We start from the raw sequence: 21,028 nt of genomic DNA on the forward strand, positions 1-21,028 counted from the left end.
ACAGCAAGATTTCCCCACATTTCAAGATTTGACTAAAAACCAACAGGTTTAGATGAAGGTATTTTTTTGTCTCTGGGGTGGAAACAATATTCTCTAATCTGTTGCTCTCAGAACTCAACTTCAATAATAGCTAGCCAGTGTAGGAACTGTGGCATTGAAACCAGCACATCTGGCAGCAGCTTGGAGAAGCCCTGTCAGATCTACAATGAAACTGCCATCCTTTGGACTGAGAAATTCTCTTGGCTAAGCAAATTGGAAGGATCTTGGCTTGTTGTGTTGCTGAAGGCTCACCCCTTTTATGCGGGAAGAGGTCAACGAGATGCCCACCTCCCTGCCATTAAACGTAGGACAGCTGGCTGGGATTCTTACCGGAGATCAGTTTGACAGATATGAATCACCCTGGAGTGTCCTGATCCACAAGGCTCCATCAGGTATTGGGAGGTGAGCACCGTGGCCCTGACTCCAGCTTCCAGTGGCAACTTCTGATGCTCCAAAGAGAAGGAGACCAGGAGGCACCTCCCGCCGGGTAGGTCTGTCCGCCATGACCTGGAAAAGGTGAGCTTGGATCAGGTAGGACTAAAGCTGTCTGCTCCTTCCAGTTTCAAGAAGCTACCCAATGAAGCAACTGATGGGAGAGTAGCTGGGATCCTCAGGCAAGAACAGATCTTGTGTAGAGGTGGCTTTTGGCTCAAAGGACAGACAGAACCCGGCAAAGGTTTAGAATGATTGCCAGCACTAAATTTGCTTGAAAGTCGAGCACAATGTTAGGAGGCTTCACTCCAGTTTGGATACTAAAGAGTCGCCTTTTCAACTAACACTGAAGCTCTGATTCTAACTTTCAACCAACCTAGGCTGAATATCAACCTGGTTAGAGCCTGCTCACCACTTATATCGCAGAAGCACTGAAAAACTAGGTGGTAATTCTGAGAGTGGGGGAAAGAAGGGCTTTGTTTCCAGAGAGAAACAGAAATAGCAAATTTAAAAAAATTAGCAGGCAGATGAGAGCTGGGCCTGGGGGTGGGATTATTATCTTTTACTACCGGTTCTGTGGGAGTGACTTGGTGGGCGTGGTAGGGGAAGGTTACTGCAAAATCTCCATTCCCACCTCATTCCAGGGGAAGGATATTGCAAAATCCCCATTCCCTCCCCACTCCAGGGGAAGGTTACTGCAAAATCTCCTTTCCCTCCCCACCCCAGGGGAAGGATACTGCAAAATCTCCATTTCCTTCCCACTCCAGGTGAAGGATACTGCAAAATCTCCATTCCTACCTCACTCCAGGGGAAGATTACTGCAAAATTTCCATTTCTTCCCCACTCCAGGGGAAGGATATTGCAAAATCTCCATTCCCATCTCACTCCAGGGGAAGGATACTGCAAAATCTCCATTCCCACCTCACTCCAGGGGAAGGATACTGCAAAATCTCCATTCCTACCCCACTCCAGGGGAAGATTGCTGCAAAATCCCCATTCCCTCCCCACTCCAGGGGAAGGATACTGCAAAATCTCCATTTCTTCCCCACGCCAGGGGAAGGACACTATTCCCTCCTGATTAGCTGGAACTTGGGGGGCAAAGAATAGATGGGAACAGAATCAGTCAGAGATGGTATTTACCAGTTCTCTAAACTACTCAAAATTTCCGCTACTGTTTCTCTAGAACTGGTCAGAACCTGCTAAATCCCACCTCTGGATGAGTCCTAATTATGTGGAGCTACCTGAGAGAGAAGCAGCAGACCAGGGCTGCATCTCACAGCCACTTCTAATTGCTGCAGCCCAAAATTGAGAAAAGCGGCACGAACCTGGAAATGTTGCATGAGAGGGAGAGAGAGCAAAGAAAGGCTCCAAAACGAAGCCCAGGAACTCTCAGTTGCTTCCCAAAGGCAGAAGAGAGCTTCCTCCACTGCAGCTAAAAAGATCTAGGCAAAGGATTAGTGCAGGGAGCAATGGGATCAGAGACCCGAAGATGGGATACGGTGTTGGTTTACGGAGATTTTCCTTCTAGAGTTCCTCACCTGAGGACCACAAAGTCCCGCCGTGGGTGGGGAGCCATGCTATCCGTTACATAATGGTAGACTTCGGTGTTCTTGTCCAGGGCCTCCACCACGTGGCCCTGCAGCAGGTCCTCATCCCAAAAGTGGCGCTCCCTGAGAATCCGCTTGAGCACCACGTGGGGTGGTGCGGCCACTTCTGTGGAGACCTTCCAGAGTCGCAGAGGATGCCCATCCTCCACCTGGATATCACAAAGACGTTTGTCAGCTCCAGAGAACACTAGGCCAGCTGCCAAGACCCGTACTTACCAGATGGAGATCTCCATCCTCCACAAGCAGTCCAGCTGAGAACTCTACATAATTTTTCATGACTGACTGCCAGGAAGTTTCCACCGAGAACATTCCAGAGCTGATAACTGACTGAGAACAATCCATGCTTGATTGCCGGGGTGGTTTTTAGTCTGGGTCACGAGGTGATGGATGTGCATGTGCAGGGGTGGGAGTGGGGTTTAGCCTAATTACTGCCTAATTGAGAGCACCGGATGTCAGCTCTGACAATTTATTCATTGCCTTACTGCTTTGTTGGTCAGTTCGTGCTGGAGGAAGACAAAACTATCTCTGTGTTTGGCTGTTTTCATTAACTCTTCGGAACCTGACAACATTGTTATTGCTTTAGGGTCAGTGGTGGGATTCAAATTTTTTACTACCGGTTCTGTGGGCATGGCTTGGTGGGCGTGGTAGGGGAAGAATATTGCAAAATCCCCATTCCCTCCTGGTACTCAGGAGGCAGAGAATAGATGGGGTGGGGCCAGTCAGAGATGGTATTTACAGGTTCTCCGAACTACTCAAAATTTCTGCTACCAGTTCTCCAGAACCAGTCAGAACCTGCTGAATCCCATCCCTGTTTGGGATCAGGCAGAGTCCCAGTGGCAGAGCCATCCCCCATTCCCTGAAGACCGTCATCCTTGAATGCTGCCAAGCCATCCCTTAGCAGGAAGGCCTTCTCTACTGCTGCCCCATCCTTTGTAATATCTGGCTCCAGAGGTGAGGCAGCCCCTACCTTCTGCCTTCTAGAAGTGTGTTAAGACTGGCTCTGCCAATTAGAAGGGGGATGGCTGGGGGCTCGAGGGGCTCTTCTGTCTTGTCACACCTTCAGCATTTTTAACTCCAAATTTCAGTTTTACCTTGTAAATTCTAACTTTTTTTCTCAATTCCATTTCACATTTCTATGATGTTGTTGTAAACCAGCCAGAGTCCCTTAGGCGAACTGGGCAAAATAAACAAATAAATGTATGTCCCCCTCAGCTCCTGATTAGAAAGAGGGAATGTTCATTTTTCTCTCTGTGTACTTCTCTACCATTCTATAAAACAAGACATCTTTTGGGCTGTCTTTTCCTCTTACACTTTGAGGGTTTGGTAGATAGGAAATCAAGTTTGGAAATAAATGAATACACACACACACAAACACAAATGCCCACATCAGGCACCCACCCAGTCAATCTCTGCATTTACTTTCTCCAAGAATTGGGTTCCTCGTAATTTGGAACTGCAAACAGAAGGCCCATGTCTACTGGTTTTACAAAGCCCTCACCATCCCATCAAGAGCCTGTGTGGGCCCCATGACCCATTCCTGCAGGTTTTAGGCAGCTGTGGCAAAGAAGGGCTCTTGGCACAAGTTATTCCACCCTCTTCACTGCACGTGGACTGGGATGGAGGACCTGTGGGCAAAGGTGGAACAGGCCTGCGGCATCTTTTCTTTTGGATCTTTGGCCTGCCACACTTTCTATTATTCTACTATGCATTTTCTACTGTGGGAAAATGGGAGGAGGGATTGTAGGAGTGAGATGCAATGTAGCCATAACAAAATTCTTTCTAGAAGGTCAAGGTCATCCTTTGTCTTTGAACCTCTGCACCTGACCAGAATTGGGTGGGTGGAAGCTGCCAGCATGGCAGTAGACCATGTGATGGACTTGTGGGTGTGGGGGGGCAAGATCTTGAACTTTCAACTGGGTGGGAAAAAACAGGAAGCTTTCAGATTCGGGTTTTCCCAGATGTGCCAACATGGCTCCCTTAACAAATTGGAACTTTGATCAATACTTTGCCTTGGACTCTGATTATTTACTTTTAGATGCTATTTGGAACCCTGACACTTACTTTACTCAAAGAAGCGTAAAAGAGAGGAGAAGGAGAGAGGAAGGGGAAGTAGAGAAGAGAAGGACGACAGAGGGAAGAAAGGAGGTAGGGAGGATTTAGATTTAGATTTAGAAGTTTATTTATATGCCGCCCTTTCCCCTGAGAAGACTCAGGGCGGCTTACAACTCAAAAAGGGGGGGGGGGACAAACATTTAACATGTAGGACAGTACATCATTAAAAACACAACATTCATACCATTCGGGTGGGTTACAGTCTTTAGCCCCAGGCCTGACGGGATAGCCAGATTTTGAGGGCTGTGCGGAAGGTCTGGAGGGTGGTGAGGGTACAAATCTCCACGGGGAGATCGTTCCATAGGGTCAGAGCTGCCACCGAGAAGGCTCTCCTCCGCGTAGTTGCCAGTCGACATTGACCGGCAGATGGGACTCGGAGGAGGCCTAATCGATGGGATCTAATAGGTCGAGTGGAGGTGATTGGCAGTAGGCGGTCTCTCAAGTACCCAGACCCACTACCATGAAGGGCTTTATGGGTGACAAGTAGCACCTTGAAGCGTACCCGGAGATCGACAGGTAGCCAGTGCAGCTCGCGGAGGATAGGTGTTATGTGGGTGAAGCGAGGTGCACCCACAATCGCTTGCGTGGCCGCATTCTGGACTAGCTGAAGTCGCCGAAGGAGGAGGAGAGAGAGAGAAGAAAGTGATGCATAGGGTACAAATATGATGTATGGAGAGCAGAAGAGCCAATAATTGTTTTTGGGAGTTGATGGTAAGACAAATTGATGTAAACATTTAACAATATAATATGATGTTGGTTATGTAATAGTATACATGCCGTTATTTGTTATGAAAATGAAAAAATAAAAAAACTTTATTTAAAAAAAATGGAACTTTGGGCAATACTTTTCCTTGGGCTCTGATTTATTTTTGGATGCTATTTGGAACGCTGACATTAACCTGAATCACTTCCTGTCACTGAGAAGGACCAACAATGAAGGTTTCAATCACCTCTTGTGTGTTTTTATTGGTGTTTGACCTTGGACAGGACAAAGGTGGATTCAGACTATGTGAATACTCAAGAGAATATGTATGTGGCCCTGGGCCTGACTATTTTATGGTGCCACCTCTTGCAATGTGGAGATTGGCATTTTTAGAATGATTTGGAAGCGAGGTGGCCCTGGCACCCCTAAGCTTTGGCACCCCAGGGCCAGTGTGTGTCCTCAGCCTCAGCTGTTGCTGAGAGCATCTTCCCATTCAGTGAGGGTTGCTCTTTCTGCCCTCCTCCAGCCTCACTTCAGTTGGGGTGCAAAGAAACTCCTCTTTCTTTTCTTTTACAATGTCAAGGAGGAAGGAGATGGCAAAGAAGTGAGTTTTCCACTGTGGCCAAAACACAGAACCAAAGATTGATTGATTTCTATGCCTTTGTTTATACAACCCAGGATTGTATTAGCATTTTTGCCTGCTGGCTCATATTCAAGATGTTGGCAAAAGGTCTGCCTTGATATTAAAAATTACCAAAAGATGCATTTTTGCCTACTAACGAATGATGAAACAACAGGAAAATCATTCTAAGACAGTCGCACAACTATTATGGATGACTACCTAGAAAAACAGTCTAATGGTTGCCCAGGGGGTATATCAATATCTCGAAAAGCGGCTGTAAGGCTTACCTTGCCCACCCCTCTTACCTTCTTGCAAGAGAGCTCCGTGTTTTGGGGGCCAAGCATGCCGATCCAGCCTTTGAAGCGTTCGGATGACTCCTTCAGCAGGCCTCGAATGCTGGCCTCCAAGACTGGGTGGGAATCCTGGATCTCTCCTTGCAGGTTTTCCTCCATCAGCTCAGGTAAGGAGAGTGGCTGAGCATCAGCCAACAGATAAGAGCTGCTGAGCTGCAGGATCATCTCTTGGGGGATCTGGAGAAAGGAAGAGGATCCTTTGAATGAGTCTACAAATGAAGACAAAATCGGCTTACACCAAGGGGCAAAGTTCTCCCTCTTCAGGCAGACCCTTCTGCTGCTCGCTGTTTTTGCTAGAGGATGGCGATAGTCAGTGGGAGCAGTACGGTGGCCTAGAGATGGAGCTCTCACCTCACGATCAGGAGGCTGTGAGTTCAATCCTAGGTAGAAGTAGATATTTCTCTCTCTGGGCACAATGAGTACCATATTTTTTGGAGTATAAGACACACTAAGATTTTGAAGAGGCAAATTAAAAAAAAAAGTTTTTACAATTTGCAGACCTCCCCAAAGCGTCTTGCTTTTTGTGAAAACAGGCCCATTTTTTGTAAAAAAAAAAGGGCATGCATAGCCTTTAGGAGCTTATAGAGTGCTCCTGAGGGGCGGGGGGGGGGGCAAAAATGAGCAAAAATGCTCATTTTTGCCCTGACCAGGCCCCAGGAACACTTTGCAGACCTCCCAAACCCTATGCATGACCATTTTTGCTGTATTCAGTGTATAAGACATACCCAGATTTTCACCCTCTATTTTGAGGGGAAACGATGTGTCTCATACTCCGAAAAATACGATAATTATCTGCTGCAAACTCTGCATTGGTGACAGGAAGGGCGTCCAGCCAGTAAATGCTCTGCTCCATTCAGTTTCTCCTAGTCCACCTAGGGATTACGGAGTCATTAAAAGACAAAGAAAAATGGGGATGCTTGGTGCTAGGAAAAGTGGAATCAAAGAGAAGAGGATGATCAGCAGCAAGAAGCAGGGATTTCGTTACATTGGGCACTATTGGAAGAATAGAATGAATGAGCTGAAAGGGACCTTGAAGGTCTTCTAGTCCAGCTCCCTGCTCAAGCAGGAGAAACTATACTATTTCAGATAAGTGACTGTCTAGACCCATGATGGCGAACTTATGGCACGCATGGCACCAGTGCCCCCTCTGCAGGAACACGAGCTGTTGCCCCAGCTCAGCTCTACCATGCATGCACATGTACTTCCCACCAGCCAGCTGGTTTTCAGGTTCTGCCATGCGTGCATGCGGGGTGGGGCGCATGTGGGAGATGCATGTGCATGCGGGGGATGGGGGGTTCCATGTGCATGCATGGGGAGCACAGAGCATCATGCACACATGCATGGGGTGGGGGAGCACAGGGGGGTCATGCATGCAATAGCAGAGGGCACACACGAGGGGTGCACGCACATGCACGGGACAGTAGGACGTGTGGGGAGTAGTGCGCACATTGCATTATGGGCACATGCGCATGCACGCGCTGTCACCTGCGCACACGCTTTTGGCACGCTCATGAGCAGAAGAAGGAAAGCAAGCAAGTAGCACCTGGAACAGCTTCTTGCAGTTGGCAACCATGTGGGAGAGGCCTTGGGTGGCAGCCATGTTCTCATTCAGCTCCTTCTGCTCTGGTTTCCCCACAGTGCTCCTCCTGTGAACTGACCTGCCAGGAGGGGACAAAGAGGAGTCAACACCGTCGGCACCAGTGGTTGAGCCGTTCTAGCCACAGTCACCAATGAGGGGAGACTCGGGTGACGTTCTCTTTTTCCAGGTTTGGCCCTGAGGCCTGACAAGCCCACAATGAAACTTCCACCAGGGTCACCAGCCGATGGGATCTGCATCAATGCCCACCACCACTTTTTATTCTTATTTTTCCAGGATTCTAAGTGTTGAACCTAAGGAAAACTCTGATAATCCCCACTAGCTTATAACAAGGGCCCCAAACCTGGCCACTTTAAGACTGGTGGACTTCAACTTCAGCATAACTGGCTGGAGAATTCTGGGCGTTGAAGTCCACATTAAAGTGGCCAGGTTTGGAGGCTTCTGGCTTATAACTATAATAAATGTCAGTTTGACCTCATTAAGGTTGCACAGCTATGGATTTCTGTTTTTTATTCGTATAAAAAATTATTAACACACGTTCAGGGGGCCTTTCAGCACAAAGCTCTCAAATAATAGACCTTTTCTTTTTCTCTCTCTTTTAGGAAAACATAATAGAGACTGTAGAAGCGCAGCATGAAAACTCAGGTAGTCAGCAGAAAGTGACCCTGCTTTCCAAACAGCAACAATGGAGAATGAGGGTCTAACTCGCCACAGCCATATGGGTGCAGCTTCCAGGTCTGACAGCCATCCTGGTCTGATCATGGGATAATTTGCTGTGGGAAATCCACATGCGATAATGCAACACGAGAAATGTTATCCGCCACTGCTTCTACTACATCTGGGGTGTCGAACTTGATTTCATTGAGGGCTGCATCAGGGTTGTGTTTGACCTTGGGTGGCTGGGGTTGGAGTGGCCCAGTGGTGGGATATGACTGGTATGCCCCACTATGGGCGTACCGGTGCCTGCTGGGAGCATCAGGTACTGTTCCAGTATGGTGCTGCAGGGGGCCCACCCACCCACCTTAATTTTATTTAAGCCAATCAGGGCTTCTACGCAAGGACATGGAGCGTACGGCTCCTGCATGATGCTCCACTGAGCAGCTAAAGTGTCACGGGCGGTAAGTACGCATGCACGGGCTGCAAAGGAAATGGAAAGTTTCCTTCCTTCCCTCCCTCCCCTCCCCCTATCTTCTTCCCTCCTTCCTTCCCTCCCACCCTCCTTCCTTATGTTTTTGTAAAACTTTGATAAAAACCTGCTGCAGTTCTGAAGTAGTCAATCTCTCAAGCGCCATCCACCTGGGGTTTGAGCATCAGGCAACAAAGAGCCAAGGGATCTGACCTGCCGCTGGGAGATATCACCTCACCTTGGAGAAGTGCTCTCTTTCTTGGAGACGTTGAGGTGAAAAATGGAGGGGGCTAAGCACACGGCCAGGTTCCCCACCGTCATCTGGTTCTCCTCGGAAGAGGCAACATCGCTGAGAAAATAGAGCAGCGTCTGCAAAACCTCCCGGTTCTCATCCGGCATTAACATGATGGCGGCCTGGACAGCTTGCAGCCTCTGCTCTTTCGCCACAACTGGAAAGTTCGAGAAACAAACATCAGTATCTGCGCTCTGGGGCACTAAAGACGAACAGCAGCGGGAACTTGCTAGCATCACATTGGACTCTGCAGGGGACACCGTCCAGTCCGGCCCTGCTGAATCCTGCTATGCTCTTCAGATCCAGACGGAGGACTTCCCATCCCTCCCCATGAGAAGAAATCTCATTTCTGTTTCTATCTCTGGTTGCTGAGATTGTGCCCAGCTTATTGGCAGATCTTTCACTCTACCAAGTATATCTTGGAAATAAAAAAAGCTGCTTCCAATTCTTCATACATTTTGATATTCAACCAACAAACCAACAGGGGTGGGGGGTTTCTAGTGAGGTGGGCAAAACTCATCCACTGAATCCATCTGTGGGATGACCATGCTTTCCCCAGCTGTTGGTGTAGTAAAACTAGCAGCACCAGAGCTAAAGAACGGAGGAAAGAGATGATATACAAGCCAGAGCCCCACCTGCCTTTTGGCCCTATGATCAACAAGAGGGGTCCAATTGCATATATCTAGGTGTGAGGGAGGAGTGAAATCTCCCAGTTTGGCCCGGTTCAGCCAAACCAGCAGGAACAATTGGCATCAGTTCAATTTTTTTTAAAATTATTTCTTTTTTCTCTTTGTTGTAAGCCGCCCAGAGTCCCTGGGGATTGGGCGGCCTATAAATCTTATTAATAAAATAAATAAATAATAATAATAAATAAGTAAAACCGGTAACGAAAAGCCAACACCCGCCTGGTCACCCGGTCGCTGCTCACGTCTTCCAGCCGCTCACTCAGCCCTACCGGCTGCTTGACCCACCCATCCAATTGGAATGTTTCTCCCTCCATTCACAGCAGAGCTTCTGCAGCCTGTCCCTTTAAGGTAGTGCCCAGGAGGGAGGGGGTTGGGGTTGCTCCAATATCTCCCTATGAGATATGGAGCAACCGTTTAGCCAAGATTATTTTCTCATAGACAATACTGCCTCCAGCCCAATAGGTAGTCAGCTAAAATTCCAAATCATGGGTCTCCTGCTTCTCCTCTCCCTCCTCCTCCCCCCCAACACCGCCCCTACTCACACTGGTATATCTGCAGAAATGTCTCTGTTAGCTTGGCGGTGAAGACCGGCTCTGGCAGATCGCGGAAGTACTGCTTCAACAGGTCAGCCACATCATAGGCTGATTGCCCTTCATAATTCACATAATCAGGAGAGGCTTCACTCATCTGCCTGAGGTTCTGGATCCGGGACTTTACACCAGATTTGCGAAAAATGCCAACCTGTGCAGGAAAGAGATATCAGGCAGGTGGACAACTCCGGATGTAAGAGCTTCTGTGCACAGGAGGCTACCAGATAGTGGAGCCACAGAATATGTGCAACTCAACCAATGTGCTCCAAATCCCAGCTGATTAAATGGCAGCTTCACCTCAGAAGGGAACTTGGGTGAGTCCAAAGCTCCAGAAGATAGGCTCAAGATCCAGAAGGATCTTGAAACATTTGAACACTCGATCCTATTGAATAAAATGACATTTAAAAGGAAGGGAAAAGTAAGGTCTTACTTAACAGAACAACAATGTTGGAAGGGACTTTGGAGGTCTTCTAGTCCAACTCCCTGCTCAAACAGGAGACCCATTTCAGGCAAGTGGCAGTCTCTTCTTAAAAGCCTGCAGTGATGGAGCTGCTGACACAAACTGTTGGCTCATATCTAAGTGATTGTCCACGAAAAATGAAATGTACAGGTACAAAATAGCTTAATAGAAATAAATGATAGAGAAATCTTGGAATCCTAGTAGTCAAACACTTAAATATGAGCCAGCCGTGTATAGCAGCTGCCAGACAAGCCAATACAGTCCTAGTGTCACGCCCCACTCCATTCCATAATTAGGAAAGAAAACCAAGAGACTCCATGGGTTGGAAATCCAAAGTACTTTTACTAATTATAAATGGTAAGCGAGCAGCAGTGAAGCAAAATCTGAATAATATGGCGCGAAAGCAATTGATATATAGCAAAGCCCGTTCCCCCCCCTTAGGATCAAAGCTCCAGTCCAATCATAAGTCCTTCAAATGTCAGGTGTGAGATAACTTCAAAAAGACAGGCCAAGATGGAATGTGAAGGCCGTTGATGCAGGCGGGAAACACGTACGCATGCGCAATCCCAACGACTGGTACATCCTAGAACATTCCTCCAGCAGTCCTCCAGCACATCAATTAAAACCCTCCCACATACACGCCTCCCCCTTCCCGTTTCATGGCAGCTGAAGCAGCAGCAAAGCAGAAGCTGACATCCGGCCGTCCCCCGGAAAAAAGGCTGTCAGGCCTGGAAGAAAAAACAAACAAACAAACAAGACAGACAAATAACAAACAAACAAGAGAGGAAAAGGAGAAAAGTCAAGGCTTGTCGGGATAAGAAGCATAAAATTTCCGCAGTAAGCGGGGGGCACGAACGTGGGACTTATCAACCCATTCCGTGTGGGAGGGGGGAAAATGTTTCCAAGCCACAAGGTATTGGATGCGATTACGGTGGCGACGGGAATCCAGAATGTCCCGGACTTCAAAATGACGGTCGCCATCAATAAGTAACGGAGCAGGTGGAGGGTCATCCGCGGGCCGTAGGTCGGAGACTCGAACTGGTTTAATGAGGTTGATATGGAACACCGGATGGACCCGGTCGAGATGTTTGGGCAATTGCAAACGAACAGAAACAGGATTGATAACCTTCACAATTGGGAAAGGGCCAACATACTTGGGACCCAATTTCTTCGACTTTTGTGTAGTATGCAAGAATTTTGTGGACAAATACACCAAATCTCCAACGTGGTACTCATAAGGCTGAGAGCGTTTTTTATCAGCCTGCTTCTTATGAGCCTTATGGGCAGCGTCCAAGGTGGAAAGAGTGAGGGGCCAAAGGCGACTGAGACGTTCACTCCAGTCTGCAACGGAAGGAACCTGAGGCTGGGCCGTAGGCAGTTCGGGGATAGGAACAAAATCCTGGCCGTAAACGACCCGGAAAGGGGTGAAACCCGTGCTGGAGTGAACCGAATTGTTATAAGCCACTTCAGCATGCGGCAACAAGTCCACCCAATCGTCCTGTTGATAATTGATGAAACAACGTAAATATTGTTCAAGAACGGAATTAGTACGTTCACAGCCGCCATTAGTCTGAGGATGGTAGGCGGAGCTAAGGCCCTGGGCGGAGCCAATGCGCGTGAGGAACTCCTTCCAAAATTTAGATGTGAATTGGACCCCACGATCGGAGATAATACGGTCGGGGACCCCATGCAAGCGGTATATGTGAGAAAGGAATAATTTAGCCAACGCCTTGGCGGAAGGAATCTTGTGGCAAGGCACGAAGTGAACTTGCTTGGAGAACAAATCAGTAACCACCCAGATGACGGTGTGCCCTTGGCTCTCTGGAAGCTCCACAATAAAGTCCATAGAAATCTCCTTCCACGGGGCAATCGGGCGGGCGACAGACTGCAGAAGTCCGTGTGGTTTCCCCGGTGGCTTTTTGGCGGTAGCGCAAACCGGGCAACTGGAAACATAAAGTTCAATGTCCTTTTTTAAAGAGGGCCACCAGAATTGTCTCTTCACGAGGTGCAAAGTTTTGACGAACCCAAAATGACCCGCCATCCTGGAGTCATGCGCGCGACGAAGGACCACAAGACGTAAGGAAGCGGGGATGTATAATTTAGCACCAATCCACGGTAGATCGTCCCTCATGGTGCACTCGTCCCGATGGTTCAGGAACCAGTCGTCTTGAGGAAGAGCTGCTTTGAGGTCAGAAAGCAGATCGTGAGGCATGTCCTTTTGAGCCTTGGTCTGTTGACGTGTGAGCACCGGAGCTGCCAAGAGCGGTTGGACGATACTCAGTTTGGAACAATTATACTGAGGTAACCGGGACAAAGCATCGGCCATGAAGTTCCTTCCGCCCGGGATATACTTTAGAGTGAAATTGAAACGGTTAAAATATTGGGCCCAACGCATCTGCTTCGGGGAGAGACGGCGCGGTGTGCGCAACGCTTCTAAATTCTTGTGGTCAGTCCACACTTCAAATGGGTGCTTAGAGCCTTCAAGGAAGTGGCGCCAAGTAGCGAGGGCCCAACGGACTGCAAAAGCCTCTTTCTCCCAGACCGCCCAGCGCCGTTCCGTGTCAGTGAGTTTACGTGAGGTGTACGCGCAAGGTTGCAAGTTACCTTGGTCATTGGCTTGTAGCAGAACAGCCCCAACGGCGACATCACTAGCATCCGCCTGGACAACGAACGGCTGGTCGAGATCAGGATGTTTAAGAACTGGTTCAGCTGCAAAAAGGCGTTTAAGCTTTTCGAATGCCGCCTGGCATTCCATGGTCCAGTCCAAAGGCTTACTGGGTTTTGGTTTCGGGTCGCCTTTAGTTTTGAGCAAATTAGTAATGGGCAGAGCAATGTCGGCAAAAGAGGGAATAAATTGACGGTAGAAATTAGCGAAACCCAAAAACTGTTGCAACTGTTTACGAGTTTTGGGAGCGTCCCATTCAGTGACCGCCTTCACTTTTTCAGGGTCCATTTCAACGCCATCAGGGGAGATACGATAGCCCAGATAGTCAATAGTAGCTTGGTGAAACTCACACTTAGACAACTTGGCATACAGGTTGGCAGCACGGAGTTTTTTCAAAACAGTGCGCACCAGATTGACGTGGTGGTCGTAAGTGCGGGTATAAATGAGGATATCGTCCAGATATACGATAACGCCCTTATAGAGGTGGTCGTGTAGGATCTCATTAATAAATTGCATGAATACAGCAGGAGCCCCCTGTAGGCCAAAAGGCATAACCCGGAACTGGAAACAACCAAGAGGGCAGTTGAACGCGGTCTTCCATTCGTCCCCTTCCTTGATGCGTACTCTATAGTAAGCTTCTCGCAGGTCCAATTTTGTGAAGATGTGTCCCTTCCCCAATTGTGCCAATAAGTCCTTCATCAAGGGCAGTGGGTAGAGGTTTTGAGAACAGATGGCGTTAAGATTTCTAAAGTCACAACATAAACGAAGAGACCCATCTTTCTTCTCACGAAATAGCACAGGGGCCGCCACCTTGGGTCGGGCCGGTTCAATGAAACCACTTTTCAAATTTTTGTCAATGAAAGAACGCATCTCCTCCATTTCCCTGGGTGACATGGAGTAAATGCGGGGCTTTGGGAGTTTGACCCCGGGCAAAATGTCAATGGAGCAATCAGTAGGCCTGTGGGGGGGTAGAATGTCCGAAGATTGCTCGCTGAAGACTTCCTTGAGATCCAAATATTCTTTCGGAATTTTCTCCTCTCCTGCAATCCTCTCCTGCCCCCTAGCGGCCACTTCAGGAACGTTAGTGACGTCAGGCTGGGTTGGAGAGCCCTCCCCCACTGGAGGCACTTTGGAGCGAATACGCAAGCGGCCTGTCCGCCAATTTATGTGAGGGTTCCATTTCCGGAGCCATGGGATGCCTAAAATAAGTGGTCTGTGCATGCCAGGTGCGACCACAAAAGAGATTAATTCAGTGTGGGTACCCATTGTCATTTCCAAAGGCTCAGTAAAAAAATGGGCGGGCCCCCCCCCTGCAATCGATCCGTCTATCTGGCAAAAAACAATAGGGGTTTTCAAAGTGCGCAATTTGAGGCCTAATTTCTCAACCATGGCTGGATTGATCATGGACCGGGAACAGCCGGAATCCAGTAATGCTAGGAGGGTGGCAGGTGTTCCCTCAGGAGGAACTTTTAATTCAATAGGGAGTAGAAGGGGCCCCTTGTTTGAACTCACCCAGCGAGGTGAAGCGTCGTCATCTGAGTCATCAGAAGAAGAGGAGTTAGCATCCGCGTCATCCTTCAATGGTTGGGCAAGAGGAGGGGGGTTGGTTTCTCCAGCGAAAGCTGTTTCCCTCTTTTTCTTCTCAGAGCCTCTTGCAGGCTTCTCCTCACGTCTGGCAGGGGGTTGGGCGGAGAGGGGTGATTTCGCCCGACAGAGGGGGGCGGTATGCCCAAGCTTGCCACAGCGAAAACATGTTAAAGGTCTGGAGGAGCCAGAAGGGGGCTCTCTCGCGTCGCCTCGGCGTTTGGAAAGCGCTTGAGTAGCAGGAGGGGGGAGGGCCTTGGCAGCCCTTTCTTTCCGCTTCCTTTTTTCTTCAGTGGCATAGCGCAGACGAATTAAGTCAAGCTCAGCGTCAGCAGCATGCTCAAACCAAGTGATTAAGCGTCTCGGCAGGTTACGATTAACACATTGTTGATAAATTTCAGGGTTTAAGCCTTCAGCAAATCTGTCCAGCATCGCATCCTCCCCCCAGCCTCTCATGTACTGAGACAGACATTGAAATTCCTGGATGTATTCGGCGACAGGCCTGTCGTCTTGGTCAAAAGTTAAAAACTTCAATTTGTTTCGCTTCTCAGTCAACGGGTCATCAAAACGTCGACGGAAAGCTGCCATAAAACGGTTGAAATTCCCCAAGAGGGGAGAACCAGACATATGCAAAGCAGTCGACCACGCAGCCGCCTCACCATCCAAAGACAAAAGGACCATTCCGACCCTTAAAATGTCAGATTCAAAGTCCCGGCCATAAATCTCCATGTAGTTAAAAACCTGCATAAGAAAGGAGGCGAGGCTAGCAGAAGCCCCATTAAAACGCACAGGCAAAGGAGGGATCTTAGCCATACGATGTCTTCGGGGGGGAGCCTGGGGTGGAGGTGCTCTTTGATCAGCGAAACCTCTAGCCGCAGGGGGTGATACAGGCCGAGGGGGGGGTGGGGGAGAATCCTGGCGTGGGTAACGTTGCCAATTTCTCCAGTCTCTTTCCTCCTCCCCCCTCCTGTCCTCCAAAAATGTTTGACTCCAATAATCAGGTAACTCACTCCGCTGGGGTCTTCTCACGGGGCCCTGGTGCTGATAATTTCTCCATTCTGCTTCATCGCCTCTTTGGCTCCAATATTCATGGAACTCACCCGCCTGAGGTTTACTCACGGCCCCTGGCTCCAGCGAAGTTTGTTGAGGTGGTCTTTGGGTGAGTCCAGCATTCCAGCTTGTCTCTATTTCTCTTTGCCCCACTGAAGTTGACCAACGGGGTAGGGGGGAAGGTTCAGGCTGACTGGAAATTTGCAGTTGAAATAAATCTTCGTGCAAAGGTCGGTCAGAGGGGCTGGGCTGGTGTAAAGAAAGGTCGGGAGGTCCCAGTTCACTGGAATCCGTCCCTCCAACGGCGCCTTCCTCCTCTCTGGTCGGAGAAGACATTATTTCCCTTCTCGGTAGACGTAAAATCTCCTGGAAAGGGATATTTTCAGATTTTGCTTCTTGTCACGCCCCACTCCATTCCATAATTAGGAAAGAAAACCAAGAGACTCCATGGGTTGGAAATCCAAAGTACTTTTACTAATTATAAATGGTAAGCGAGCAGCAGTGAAGCAAAATCTGAATAATATGGCGCGAAAGCAATTGATATATAGCAAAGCCCGTTCCCCCCCCTTAGGATCAAAGCTCCAGTCCAATCATAAGTCCTTCAAATGTCAGGTGTGAGATAACTTCAAAAAGACAGGCCAAGATGGAATGTGAAGGCCGTTGATGCAGGCGGGAAACACGTACGCATGCGCAATCCCAACGACTGGTACATCCTAGAACATTCCTCCAGCAGTCCTCCAGCACATCAATTAAAACCCTCCCACATACACGCCCCCCCCTTCCCGTTTCATGGCTGCTGAAGCAGCAGCAAAGCAGAAGCTGACACCTAGGCTGCATTAACAGAGGGATAGAATCAAGATTAGGTGAAGTGTTAATACCACTTTATATTCACTTTCTAAAGCTTTAGTAAGACCACAATTGGAACACTGCATTCAGTTTTGGTGACCACAATATAAAAAAGATGTTGAGATTCTGGAAAGGGTGCAGAGAAGAGCAACGGAAATGGGGACTGGAGGGTAAAACATACGAAGAACGGTTGCAGGAATTGGGCATGTTTAATCTAGTGAAAAGAACGACTAGGGGTGACATGATAGCTGTGTTCCGATATTTGAGGGTCTCCCACAAAGAAAAGGGGGGGGGTAACTCCCAAATTGTTAGAAGTGCAAAAAAACACCAGGCACCTTTTTCCATATGTGGTGGACATGCAATGAGGCAAAAAGATATTGGAAAATGATACAATCATGGTTGGAACAAATGGTGGGAGATCAAATTCTGTTCAAAGCAGAAATTTTCCTCCTAGGCATAATTCAGGAGGGGTATAAGAAAGATGTGATCTATCTAATTATACAAATATTAACTGTGGTGTGAATAACTTATGTGCAGTATTGGAAAAAAGAAAGTATCCCATTGGAATTAGACAAAATTAGGAAAATTTTGGCCTGTGTGGAAGCAGATAGGCTCACCCTAGAACTAAAAAATAAAGGCGAGTCAGATTATGATGAAGTTTGGAACAGATTTTATTATTAGTATAAGACAAGGTGACAAGTCTTGATCAGATTGTAATTAACATGATTGGATGGAAGGATAGATACTGTATTAAGTAGGCTGACAGCTAATGGATGAGATTATGTATATATACTGTGATTGTATGGCCATAATGGCTTGGCTGTGTTGCACTATTTTAAATGTAAAAACAATAAAAATATATTAACTGGAAGAGAGGGCCAACTATTTTCCAAGCATAAGAAGGCCAGACAAGAAACAATTAATCAAGGAGAGAAGCAACCTAAAACAAGTCATTCCACTGATTAATTGTTCTAATTGTCAGGGAAATTCTCCTTAGTTCTAGGTTGCTTCTTTCCTCTCAGTCCTGAATCTACTTTCTTGTAATTTGAACTCAATGATTCTACTCTGAAACCCAGGCTAGAGAATCCAGCCTCGGTATGAAGAGAACCAATTACATACCGGGAATGAGCTAATACATTTACATGAGAAGGGTGTTATAGGTAGTCCTTGATGTACAATAGTTTAGTGAGTGTTCAAAGCCACAACAGCACAGAAAAAAAGGACTCACAAGCGGTTTTCATACCCACGAACACCCAGCATCCCTGTGGTCACATGGTCAAAACCTGGATGCCCGGAAACAGGTTCAAATCCATGACAATTGGAGTGTCCCAGGGGGGGGTCATACAATCCAACCTTGCAATCCTCTGAGAAGTCGAAGTTGAGATTCATTCAACAACCGCATCGCCAATCTAACACCTACAGCAACCCACCCAACACTGGTGGCAAGAAAGGTAGCAAAATGTGGCAAAAGCCACCCTACAACTGTCTCACTTAGCAGCAAAAATCTTGGGCTCAATTGTGATCATAGGTCGAGGGACTATTTAGCACTGGCTGCAGGCCTTAAGAAAGAAGAAATGCCAAGGAAATTAGAAGTGAGCCCCAACAGAGGGGGGGGGGAACCACAAGTATATCAACAGAGAGTCGTATTTCTTCAGCTTCCTGCTCTCTTTCCATCTTCCCATTTAACAATGCTTTGGTCCTGTCTGTGCAAAATTAGCTTTCAGACGGGATCATCAATAAATCTCAGTGGATCCAGAATATGCATCAGCAGGTCTTCCCTCTGTTCTCCCACTCACCTCTGCTCCTCTACTGCATGGGAGCTTCTGCTCCATTAGATCTTCCTTTGTCTCCTTGTTAGGTTGTTGGTTTGAGCTCTGAGTATGGCAATTGGGTTGCAAATTGTTTAACTGTTTAACTGTTTATTTCATTTGTATGCCGCCCTTTTCCCCCTGAGGGGGACTCAGGGCGGCTCACAGCTCAAAACAAGGGAAGGGGGGATACAAACAATTTGACAACAACATAAAACAATATATAATTTAAAAGCGCAACAATCATACCATTCGAGATAGGGGCACGGTTCTTTAGCCCCAGGCCTGTCGGAACAGCCAGGTTTTAAGGGCTTTGCGGAAGGCCTGGAGGGTGGTGAGGGTGCGAATCTCCACGGGGAGTTCGTTCCAGAGGGTCGGAGCAGCCACAGAGAAGGCTCTCCTCCGGGTAGTCGCCAGTCGACACTGGCCAGCGGATGGAATTCGGAGGAGGCCTAGTCTGTGGGATCTAATCGGTCTGGTGGAGGTAATTGGCAGCAGGCGGTCTCTCAAGTACCCAGGTCCAATACCATGAAGGGCTTTATAAGTGACGACTAGCGCCTTGAAGTGTATCCGGAGACCAATAGGCAGCCAGTGCAGCTCGCGGAGGATAGGTGTTACGTGGGTGAACCGAGGTACACCCACGATCACTCGCGCGGCTGCATTCTGGACAAGCTGAAGTCGCCGAATGCTCTTCAAGGGCTGCCCCATGTAGAGCACGTTGCAGTAGTCCAGTCTAGAGGTCACAAGGGCGCGAGTGACTGTAGTGAGGGCCTCCCGGTTCAGGTAGGGACGCAACTGGTGCACCAGGCGTTTCATCACCATTCGGGAAGACATCGTCAATGCGCTGACAATGAAAGAAGTGCGCCAACCGCAAAGCCGAAGACAGCATTTAAACAAAAAAAGGCATCCACCACTCAGATCAAGGCTCAGAAGTAGCCAAACAAACAGCATTAATTTACATCACACAGACGGTACTTAAAACCAAAGACCATGCCCTGGCAACAACAGCCAGCCAATCAAACAGTCCAATGTCAGACCACGTCTCAGAAGTAGATGAATAAACAACATCCACACCAATTTGCATCACACACAAAAAATGGTATTTAAAGGCTGGTGTTCTGACAGATAAGCACAATTCAAAGTGCACTGACAATGTCTCCTCGAATGGTGATGAAATGTTTGCAACTCAATTGCCAGGCTCGGAGCTGAAACCAGCAACCTAACTACCAACCCAAACGACTAATATTCAAATACGTTTAATCTGTCTCCTCATGTCTTCCTCCCCCACCCCCCAGGTTGTTTTAGGCCCAGCGAGAAATGAGGGCTTATGTGTGAATGTTTCCTTACCTGGTCCAGGCACCGGCTTCTGATATAGCGCATGGCCTGCTGGATGCTCTGGGGCAGGGGCTGTCCTGTCCTTTGGACACTGACAATCAAGGGGACTCCAAAGACCATCTTGCCCCTGTAGTTTGGGAGTTTGTTCCTCTTCATGAACTTGGGAACAGTCCTGTCAGAGAAGAGAGTGTGACTTAGGAGGCTGGATCTGGCTGGGGAATTCTGAGAGTGGAAGTCCAGCTCTTAAAATCGCCATGGTTGGACACCCCAGCTGTAGCGCTGAAAACATTTTCAATGTTATTTATCTTTTTAAACATATTGGCCACCCAACTTCAGTAGAGCCCCATTTCTGCATAAATATGGGATCTGTTTTCCACACAAGGCTTAAAATGAAATATATAGAACCCAGTTAAATAAATTGGTCAAAAACAAAATGCATTCATTTCTTTATTGAAAATTATCCAAAGCTACCTATTTGTCTCTGGCAAAAGTATGTGAAACTTTGCCTTCGGTAACTAAATATTTCTATAATTAAATGTTAATCAGTCCTGCACAATGGCTTAGAGAAATATTAGCTCATTCCTCTTTTATTTATTTTATTCATTTAAGAAATGTCTATGCCGCCCATCTTACTTAAGGAAATAGAGTAAGTCCTATTTTGACAGGGCCACATAAAGTTCTTCATGTCCAGCTGGTGGAATAGAGAAATGATCGTCTCTAACCAAAAGAGAGCAATTGGGCCTCAAACAATTCTGGAGCTTTCTGTGCCCTTTGTTGTTAAGTGTTTTCATGTCCATGTGACACACTAGCCCCTCCATTTGGTGCATCATGCGGACATAATTTAGTCATTCTCTGGGTCAAGATCTGAACGAGTCAAATAACATCTGTGCAACAACTGGACTATTGTGTGCTCCGCTCTAAAAAGGACGCTGATCAACTGGAACCAGTTCAGAGAAGAGAAAGTGGAAACCACATTTTATGAGGAGTTATTAAAAGATCTGGGTCTGTTTAGTCTCCAAAAGGATAACTGAGAATTTGTAGCAAATCTTTAGAATAAGGAGTGAATTTACTGTGTTTGCCCAGAGAACCAACAGTTGACACCAGAGAGAAGTAGATTTACA

General features: G+C 47.7%; 1 protein-coding gene across 2 annotated transcripts in view; it reads right to left on the reverse strand.

Annotated features, from left to right (window-relative positions):
* Positions 1-21,028, reverse strand: part of STARD8 (StAR related lipid transfer domain containing 8) — a 111,673-nt gene that overhangs the window by 4,658 nt on the left and 85,987 nt on the right. For both annotated transcript variants that reach the window (XM_087727927.1, XM_087727926.1), the window contains 7 exons: positions 19,920-20,079; positions 10,112-10,310; positions 8,830-9,040; positions 7,412-7,526; positions 5,821-6,045; positions 2,010-2,227; positions 370-546 (listed from right to left, as the gene is read on the reverse strand). In XM_087727927.1, coding sequence (XP_087584053.1) covers positions 370-546; positions 2,010-2,227; positions 5,821-6,045; positions 7,412-7,526; positions 8,830-9,040; positions 10,112-10,310; positions 19,920-20,079 — 1,305 coding nt within the window. The remainder of the gene's footprint in view (positions 1-369; positions 547-2,009; positions 2,228-5,820; positions 6,046-7,411; positions 7,527-8,829; positions 9,041-10,111; positions 10,311-19,919; positions 20,080-21,028) is intronic.

This window comes from Thamnophis sirtalis, unplaced genomic scaffold (genome assembly GCF_051295495.1).
Source record: "Thamnophis sirtalis isolate CommonGarterSnake01/CBP01778 unplaced genomic scaffold, rThaSir2_p1.2 scaffold_13, whole genome shotgun sequence".
NCBI classification, from domain to species: Eukaryota; Metazoa; Chordata; class Lepidosauria; order Squamata; family Natricidae; genus Thamnophis; species Thamnophis sirtalis.